At 39.8% G+C, this 10,598-nt stretch overlaps 1 protein-coding gene across 1 annotated transcript; it reads right to left on the reverse strand.

The window, feature by feature from the left end:
* Positions 1 to 2,513: 2,513 nt before the first annotated feature.
* On the reverse strand, positions 2,514 to 9,334 carry LOC148319394 (uncharacterized). The gene is made up of 3 exons (XM_088280621.1): positions 9,136 to 9,334; positions 3,030 to 3,091; positions 2,514 to 2,910 (listed from the first exon to the last, which is right to left on the reverse strand). Exons 1-3 carry the CDS (start codon positions 9,200 to 9,202, stop codon positions 2,635 to 2,637), a joined length of 405 nt encoding a protein of 134 aa, XP_088136747.1. The 5' UTR covers positions 9,203 to 9,334; the 3' UTR covers positions 2,514 to 2,634.
* Between the last annotated feature and the right edge of the window lie 1,264 nt (positions 9,335 to 10,598).

Consider the following 10,598-nt stretch of genomic DNA (forward strand, 5'->3'; position numbering starts at 1 on the left):
ACACGTGTAAATTGCGCAACTCACGTCTTTTGTGAATTGTGCCTTTTGCGTAATGCAAAGTTCCACAAAGACTTTGTCCGTTATAGTACTCGTATTAATGATATAGTTTGACTTTCATTCTGCGTATCTGTTGACCAGAGAATTTTGAAGTCATTGGTTGCCCCCTGACAAAGCCAGTGAATGATGGAGACTGCCTTTAATTTTTCCATGGGTGGTTTTTATTTGCGATCATTGGGAGGAAAGAAGCAGAGTGCCTGCAAACTACGTCTAACGATCAACAGCAGGGAAGCCATTATCTGTTGTAAGAGAACGCGAGAGAGACATGCGCACACTCTTAGACACTCGCGCTAATTGCTGGCTGATGCTCTCCACAGTACGAGGAGAATTTAATATCTTGCTATTTGATTTCTCCTTCAGGGAAATTGAATGGAAACCGTAACCTTCTGTGACAAGCTTGTATTTTTTTTTTCCTTCTGACTGTGGGAGCCATTCTCCATAGAAAAAAAAAAATTCCATTCACCAACAATGGAGTTAGCCCACAGCATTGTCGGTTGTATAAAAACTTTAAGAACGTGAAAGAACAATAAACGGAGGAGGCAAAACTTACTTTAATGTTAATATATATATATATATATATATATATAATTTATTTTTTAATTTTTATTTATTCATTCATTTTTTTTTGTTGGCGACAGTCTCGAGTCAATCAATCCTTATCAATCACAAAATGGGAGATAAAATAGCACAGACCAGCCCAGATGCTCTCCAGCATATGCTGATTTTGTGCGGGTGTCACCAGCTACCATCAATTTCTGCCCCACAGCTGCAATGACATTGTCCTGTATTTTTTTTTACCTCACCAACCCCGTGATGTGTCTGTTACTGTTTTTTTTTTATTTATTTAATTTATTTATTTTTTTTGTCACAGCCACCGACGGACTGGGACCTGAACTAATAAAGCAAGGATGACTAGCGGACTGACATGCCCGCCTCTCCAAAACCGCCAACCGTTTATTTCCTGTACGAGCCACTCTTCTGCTTGAACAACTGGCGTCCAGCATTGGCGGCCCTACCCGGTGCGTATCAGGGCCGCTTGTACTTTTGGTGGCGATTCAAGTTAAACAGTGAAATGAAGGAAAAGAGCAAAACACATGCGCGTTTGTTTTCGAATAAAGGAGGTGTCGCTGAGAATTATCCACTCAAGATCACTGTGTGGGCCAATTCCAAGTTGTTTAACGAACGTTTCCATAGGATGACAGTGATTGCTTATCGGGGTGTGTGTGGCCTGCCGGCTGGGAGTTTGACACACACAATGTAGTTGATGGGTTCTTGTTCACACTCTTCTCTCTTGTTGTGAATTGTTTACACTTTGGAATCTGAGGAACGCCACCAAAATGATATCTACGGCCCGTAACGCCATCTAGCCAACATACAAATGACGAAACATCATACGTTAACCTGAATGACATCCAATAGACTAAATTTTCCTTTTAGGGATGAAGTGCTAGAAAATTCTAATCTGTTTCTGCCATTTTGCTTCTTACATGCAAATACAATCTCAGTCAAAGAAGCCTTGTCGCATTCCAATTGGTCTTACTAGACGGTGATTGTGTCAAACATATATTGCTGAAAATGATCTTATATACGCATTCCTCCCGAGTCATGATCGAGTCATAACCGAGAACATTTTGTTCTTTGTAGATTAGTTGGTGCAGATAGAATATTTCCATTCTCACTGCAGCCGCTGTCTCTGGATGATGCAGCAGAATTAATTTCACTAAAGTACGTTTCAATGGTGGATGTGGGGAGCAAAGAAAAGACCAACCCTATCCAAACCAAATGATGTCATAAAAATCACAGACAGATAATATTCATTAATTATATTAATACGACAATCAATTACACCAATTTTCCTTAATATTGCTTTGTAGTTTGACTTCATGTTGTGAAGCGTAAAAAAGGAACAAATCAAGTTTGAAATTATCACTTGAACACTTCACCTGCCATTTTTAGTGTTTCATGTTTAGTAGTAAAATATTTGAACAAACATTATTAAAAGTTGCATGGTGGATATAATAAAACTTGGGACACAGGAGAAGCAACACACCTGGAGGACTAAAAGCTAATTACAATACCTAATGGGACAATAATTTTAAAAGTAAGTATTTCCTTTTTTCCAGGACCAAAACACTCTCATCCTCACAAATCATCTTTAAGAAAAATCCTAGCAGTTAGCATATGACTGTACAAAGTAGATAAAAAAAAACTTGCAGCATGTTTAATCCGTATTTGGATTAAAAAAAAGACCAAATAAAAGCCAAGTATTTGCGTCATATTTTTGCCTGAAGGTCTACCTGCAATGAAAATGCCAAGCATGTCCCACGTTTGCGTTCCAACATGGACGTTATGTGATGAGGAATTTGGCTTGACAACAAGGTCAATAAAGATCAACAGCAATGCTCCAAACGATGCCTTTTATAAACGGGAGATAATGAAGGACACAGGAAACAAGGTTTTATTACAGTCCCCAGGCTACGACAGCGAGCATTTATTTGCAAGATCATAAAACGCTTTTGAAAGAAATGTAACATTATCGCGCTTGTCAAAGTGGGAGCGATTGCTTCAGTTGACGGCTCAATCAAACAGTGGGGAATAGTTCATTTTATCTTTGTTCACTTTTCCTCTGATGGCAGTATCATGAGCAGACACCTCCGACTTGGACAAATTCCAAGCACTCTGAGAGCGGCTACGTTGCTTCCAGCAGGGATTTGAGTCAAAAGATTCCAATCTGGTGTCACTTGCGCCGAACCGATCCGGTTTATCTTCGGACTTGGCTTCATGCACCGCAAACCGCATGCTTCTTCGCTGACCAAAAAAAAAAAAAGATGATGCTCCTTGAATGACTCCGCTCTTTAAACCAACAAGGGTAGAAAGTCACGTGCTTAATTTACATCATAAAACGGTGCCGTGTGTGCCGCCTCGGCGATACAGTGACGCTGAAAAGAACCCAATCTAATTTGACTGCTCACCTGTGCCGCGTTAACGACGTCCTCCCTTTCTTGCCGTGGTTCCCAAATTGGATCACCCATCCCTGAAAAGCCAAACACAGTGTTAATAGGGACAGGTCAATGAATGTCAATGTGGATTTAGTTTTTTTAAATAGTTTTTCAACTCAAGCAAATATTGTTTTGATTGCGGCTAGTCAACGGCTAATTAAATTGATGCAAAAAGAAAATTACGGCGGTATAAAACTGAACGACTGCAATAACCTCCTCTTACCTTTTCAATTTTCCTTCCACAGAGAAACAGTAAAATTAACAAATGAGCTGCTGCGACAAGAAACTTGGCTGAAAGTATAGACATACTCAATATACTTTATACAGTGTTTAAAATAATCATAATATCTTGTAAAGTCGTTCATGTTTAATATCCGTCATAAAAAGATCACTTACATTATTCCACACTCTAATAATAATCACTAAAAAAAAAAAAAAGAATCACTTCTCTACCTATTCTTCCTCTCATGAATATTTGGTTGCTTAACATCTGAATTTCAGTTTGACATAACGTCCAGTGTTCAAATGTAATGGATATTTTCCAGATATAATTACTTAAAAAAAAAAAAAATACATTTTGCCTTCAACTGAGATATCTGATAATATTTTGGTAGATTTCTGACTATTTTACCGTCTGACCCCATGTCGCCTGCACTGAAGACTGTTTACAACTAAAAATAAAAAAATAAATGAAAATAAATTTAAAAAAAATAAAAAATATGTATATATATATATATTTTTTTTTTTTCTTCAAGAAAAAAAGTCACTTAAATGCAAAATGGCCACTCAAAATGTCTTTAGTTTGTATACACGTTTATTCCAATATGTGCTAATTCAGTTGGAGGTATTTATATGATGTTGCACAATCTTTATGGGCTTGCTGGAGCTCGCTGATAAGGATGGCAGTTGTTGTGGAGATGTGGAGCACACTGAAATGATTTGGGGTCCCTTCCTTTACCTGTCAGCCTTATCTGGAGGGAACCAGAGTTCCTCTGTGTGGGTCTCCGCCATCATACAAACAAACAGCAGTTCAATAAAACTGTATTCAAGGTATGAAGTTGTTTGCTCCAAATTCTGTCACAGATGTAATAGCAGTTCAATGTTGCTATGAGCCTGCCTAGTAAATTGTAATATATTGTACACTGGAAAAAAAATTTACTGGAGTTCATTTCATCATGTGTATAATCCACTAAAAATTATTATCTGGATACAGATGATTTCATTTTGGGCAACCACATGATTGAAATAAAATTGAGTAAATTCAACAAAAACTTTTGTCAGTGTAGTACAATCCATCACCAATTAGAAGAACCGATTTGGAATGTTTAAATTGTGTCCAGTTCCTCCCAAAAGATTCGGTGAATGAATCTTTCGACTTGTTCTTTGGAACAATGATTTCCAATGGTGATGTAATCGGTCTCTCTACAGACTCTGCAGTACCAAGAGGAGAGCGGAGAGGGGGCGTGGCCATTTTCCTCATTAAAAGTAGGCCTTTTTGAAGTCGTCACTTATTTCTTAATTTCTTTCCAACATTTTATACAGACCAGTCCCGGACATTCAGCCGTGCTGAGTTAGAATTTTAGCTTCGGTTGTTTACCGATGCAATGAGCATAACAAAATGCCATATTGTCAAGTCTACCGGGGCCCTGGCGCCGTTATTGTCATACTTATGTTTTGTTTTCAACAAAAGTGGTATCATCTGCACTGAGCCTGGAGGAAACACAAAAAACTCCTTGTTGAGTGTGTAAATTATGATGATCTTATCGTTGCAGTTTAATGAACCGCACGCATGCACGCACACACACACGCATAGCGACATTCTGGAGGCCATTTTCAGCCTATTAGCAGAGAAGCAGCTCAGTACTCGGTAGCAAACGACCCGCTGCCTGCCTGTTCCAAAACTGCAACAAATAAACAAGCCCATTATTTACCTCCTTGAATCTCCTGATGTAAATGTGCTTTTTGCAGGGTGAGAGAAACACCGTAGAGTGAAGACAATGGCGCACTGAAAAATGCACTCAATAGTTCTACTTCACACTAAATTGCTCAAAACGAGTATTTGGGAGTTTGACTCTTTTCATTTTTTTTTTTTTTTTGGCAACGCATGGGTTGGCACTCCTTTTTGCCTTCAAAAACGTTATTTTGATTTTTAAGATTTGGACTAAAACATCGCAGGAATTGCCCACTCTTTTTTTTTTCATTAAATTATTTTTAACGAATGAATGCCATATTCATCTTGACTCAAATATTTGCCGATGAAAAAAAAAATATTTCAAATTGTATGGCCTCCAGTGGGTTTGCCTTTCTTTTTGCTTTCATAAACTTCCTTCAGGGCAAATGTGGGGTTTATTTCTCAACCTTTCCTCGTCATAGTCTTGTCCTTAAAGCGCCATTTGGCAAAGCCCAGGCAAGCTGTCACATGCCATTTATTCATTCCATTGAGCCACTGCACCTTAAGGATCAGACAGACCGAGAGGATCACTCGCTCCTCTGTAGGCTATGCAAAACATTCCGACTGTTCTCAAGTGGGTTGGATGCATCGATTAATGTGAGTCCAATAAGAACTTGCGTAAACCTTTTGAAGAATAGTTGAAGAATGCAAAAAGATACGTTTTGAAAATGTAGCTACTTGGAATGTATGTTTGACATTTGGAGATTATTTTCTACCATTCAGACGAGCACCAAGCATAATGAAACTGGCATAATTGTTGTTTAATTAAATTATAGAAGGCTAATTTAGTGTGTGTGTGAGAGCCATTGTGATGCATGGTGAGTGTGGTGGCAAATGTTGCATCTGGTGATCCTTAAAGGTTGCCCTTTCTAAAGCTAAGCATCAGTGCATCTGTTGAGCTGTGCAATGGCTCTCCGTGTGGTACTAAAAAGTGAAACTTTCACAGCACTTAATCGAAAACTAAAACGCTCAGTGAAACTTTGCGGTCAGTTGAAGGGACCCTGAAACTTGAATAAATTGTCTTGGGACATGAAGCGTATTGAAGTGAGACAAAACCTTTGCTCACCTTTCACTCTGAACGATAGGAAAGTCAATGCGTGTTTACGCTTTAGTTCATCTTGCACATTAAGTGTAGTGATTATTTCTAATGCATATTTTGTCAACGTTGGATTACTACATGCATAAGCGTCTTTAGACCATTTTTGGGGTGCTATAAAGAACTTCTAAATTGAAGCCAGGCACCCCCAAACTTTGAGATATAGAAGTCCCCCCCCCTCTCTCTCTCTCTCACTCTCTCCCACCCTCTCTCTCTCTCCCCCCCACACTCTCTCTCTCCCCCACTCTCTCACTCGCTCTCTCCCCCACTCTCTCCGCCACTCTCCCTCTCTCTCCTTTTCTGTTCTTATTCATGTTACATTTCAAAGACTGCTTGTTGTGAACAAGCCCTTGTTCCTTTCACCGACAGAGGCCTACTATCTGACTTGTTGATTTTGTTCTGGCGTGTCCTTTTTGCCAGGACAATTATTGTTGAAAGTCCTTTAAAGAAGCCATGAGACTCTTCTGCCAGGTTTATTTTTTGTTCCAAGGTGTGATTGAGTGGACTGGGTGTCTCCCATGTCCTCGATGTTGTCATTCACTGACAGCTTCATATCGAGTTAATAAGATATTCCACCACAGGCAGCATCGGTCGTACATATAAACCCTCATAAAAAATTTGTCACTCATCCATGCTGCTGCCCCGAGGGCATTTCATCAGTCGTACATTTGGTATGGCTTAAAAATATGCAAAAAGCCCCTTTCAGATTTGACTTCCATTGAAGCCCCATTTTTTTCCATTTTTAAGCTATAAAAATAATATATTTTCATGTCACAATGTCGTGGTTGCTTCGTCTTCTGTCCTTTCATCTTAAGGTTAGCTAGCTAGCAGTTAGCGAATATTTTGAACGAACTGTTGTGAAATAACTATTTTGTAATTTATATTTATGTCTTAGATCTAAGATATGTTTAGCTAAAACAACACAAACATTGTTTCTGAAACATCTGCAATAGTGCATTCACTCAACCTGAGAAATATTTTAATGAGAAACTACATGAAGTCAGATGACCTGCAGCTGGCTGATTGCAAATTGATGTTGATTCCAAAGGCACCTGTCACAACATTGCAACCTGGAAGGGAACCATTTAGGTTGCCACGGTAACAGCAATAACAGGCGCAGTTCCAAAATCATGCCATATATGAATCAATCATCAACCACATGGCAGGAGAAGCCAGGAACAGTGCTCTCAGTGATGTCGGAAATAGGCAATAAGCTGTCACAAATGTGAGTGGAAGATTCGCCAGCAAGTTGGTGGACTTAAAATGCAAGTGCAGTAGGTTTCGTTTTTGTAAATTCAAGCCTCAAAAGAACTCATTTTCTTATAATACAAGCAGCAGACATGTCTGAAATGTTTCCCATTGTCTCACTACTTATCATATTTATGTGTTGCTGTTCCTTTGTCAGTCATTGCATTGTTGATGATAATAATGATCGATAATAATATATAATGACAATGACGATAACGTGTGATCAGGATCGAGGCGTCTCAGGCAGGTCATGGTCACCGCAGTGGAAGCCATCCATTACGGAAAGCTCAAAAGGTGCGTTAAGATACAGGGGGGTGGGGGACACTTGAACGCAGTCGCAAGATGTACACCACGAGTGTAGAAAAGATCAATAAGTCTCACGCTAACAATTAAGCCTGAGATAAGGCGAGGTGAAGTTGGCTCAGACGCAAGTCGCTCAGCACCAGTGGCACGTGCTCGACACAAGCCACGGTAATAAACGAGCTCACGTAACGTGGGAGGATGTCAAGTCTGCCCACGCTGGAAGCCAGTCAGCTGAGTCATTCAATTCTTTTATTTTTTTGAATTCTTTTTTTTCTTAATCTCCAATGGAGAAGCTGCGACGCCGCAAGCTGGGAAGGAGGACGGGAACGCTGCTCTCACCAGCAAACCATACAATTAAACTTTTAAATCAACTCCGCTGAGGTGACACAAGTAATAGGGCCAATATGTCGGAGAAAGGATTACAAACGCTGTCTCAACCCAGCAAAGGTAGAATTAACAGAATACCCGTCAATTACGTAACATAAGGCTAACCAGACCAATAATATTAGTTACCCCGCAAACCATGCGCTAACTATTACATTTGACATGTAACTATCAGTAATAATGTCCCATGACAAAGCAAAAATGACCTTATGCGTTTCGTGGGCTCTTGAGCAGGTGCTTGAATCAAAATATTGATTTCATTCCAGACCCTTCTTCTCCTGAGCTAATGAATCATTATTTTCACATCCACCCCCTCGGGGAAACATAAGGCGTTCTCTTCCTGGCCCATTGCGTTGGATGATTAGCACTCTCATTAAGGATGGGCTTCTCCAGGAGAGCTGCAACACTGTTCAAGCATTTTGGAGCAGGTTACATACATGTTTGTCAAGTATTTTTTAAGTTTTTTTATTTATTTATTTTTTTAATGTGGGAGGGAATCTATCACAGTCACAGAAGCTCAATCAAATCACACCAACCAAAATGACACGTAAATTAATCAGAGGATAGAATTGTCAACTTTTCACTTTTTTCGCGTGTGGCGTAAATATTTGACGCAGAATATGGAGGCAGTGGCTTGCAGATCACGTTTCTCCTATCCATTCATTGTGACAACAACCGACAAACGAACATTTTCACAGCACAGGTGAATCTCCTCTTGCTGATGACAAGATAAATGCAAGTCCTGTTGTCCAGCGATTGATTGTTAATGTTTTCCAGCTGGGCACACACATGTGCTGCCTTGCCACTTTTTTGCTGTTTAATAACACTGACCCAGTTTAATTGAAGCATGACCCCGTTCCTAAGAAACATTTTAAGGCCTATTTACTTATATTAAATATGTAATTAATGCATAAAATGGTAGCAATAGTATGGTGATGTTATCCTAGACAATTAAGTTGAATTTCACTTGACTCAAACCTCATCATGTCACACAATGTAAGGGGCAGAGACATGAATGGAAAAAAAAATCTCCTCAGGAATTCTCCTTCCTCGCCCAGCAGAGAGAGCAGAGTTCAGTGAAATGATGACGAGCTAACCTGAAGTACTTTGATCTTCCTCCGTGACCTGCTTCAACACTGACACGTTGCCTTTCTGCGAGCGCATCTACCATTCACGGCGCCGTGTCGAAGACAGCGCAGCCCCTCTTTGTCCACATCTTGGGAACACCTGTTTTGGTCAACCCAATTGGAAGGAGGTACTCCTGCCACGGGGCTTTATTGTGATGTCCCTGTAATCGTCCCTAACCAGGTCAAGTATAGAATTAAAATATTTGCACTCTGAGCATAATGAAATCGCTTAATACTGTTGCGTATACTGGCCCTTTAACTGAGAGTGCAACTCAGAGTGAGAGTGTGAGTGTGTGAGAGAGTGAAGGCGAGAGAGAGAGAGCTAGCGGCAAAAACATGGAAGTGATACATGTGGCTGTGTGAAGAAGCAATTGAGAGCCAAAATAAGCATCTCAGTTGTGTTTAATTTAAGCAAAGGGTGAAGTGCAATAAATATCTCAGACATCTCTACAGAGCAAGCCCAATTTGCTTCATACGAGTCTGAGAAAGGTTCCGGTACGCTCTAACTATAGCTGTGATCAGCATTGTTTGGGGGCATAAAAAGCATCTCTCGGTGTTAATATATGTAATACCTCATTTATTAATGCGGACACCCGCGGCTATTAGTCTAATGTATTTATAAATCCGCGTTTAGGTTTTGATGTCCGGAAATTACGGTAAATGGATGTGAATAGGGAATAGATAAATGAGAAAAGAATGAGCTTTAGATAATGTTTATGAATTATGACACCTCAGCCGTTCGCCTCTTGCCATGCACAGATTGTTATTTTTTGTTGATGTTGTTTTTTGGGGCAGTGATGGAAGGACCGGTGAAATGTAAGGACAGAAGTGCTTTAACAGGACGAGGACGATTATTTTATGAATAAGGACGGCGGGACCATGACCTGAGGGAGCCCAGCTCGCGGGCGGAGGATGAACTGGCAAAATAGGGTAGTCTGTCGTGTTTTTATTATTTTTGCATGACTTCAAACTGTTAAATCCAAATTAAAAATTTAAATTAGCCAATGCCTGGTTTTATAACACCACTATTTTCAAGGTCAGGTTGCAGTGTAGAAGGAACCAAAATGCAGGGAAGTGAGGAAGGAGTAACTTAAAGGGCTATTTAATTAGAAAATAACAAAATGCAGACAAGGGAATAAAATAAAAATACTTAAATTCTAATTAACATGGATCAAAGTAACAAACAACACAAGAACAACTTAACTTCGCCTGAATTAACTCGACGGAAAAAACAAAAGCAACGAGACATGGCAAGGGCAGAAGGACAACTGACGTCGACAATGAACCAACCAGACCTGCAAGCAAACAGGGAACTAAATACAACCAAATTAACGAGACAATGAGGAGCACCTGGACAAGTCACGAAGGGTTGGAAGGTAACACTTGGGCTTGGATAAAACCAACACAGGTGGACACAGTGAGCATGACGAGAC

Source organism: Idiotropiscis lumnitzeri, chromosome 18, assembly GCF_059441095.1.
Source record: "Idiotropiscis lumnitzeri isolate Australia: NSW breed Sydney's pygmy pipehorse chromosome 18, RoL_Ilum_1.0, whole genome shotgun sequence".
NCBI lineage: Eukaryota > Metazoa > Chordata > Actinopteri > Syngnathiformes > Syngnathidae > Idiotropiscis > Idiotropiscis lumnitzeri.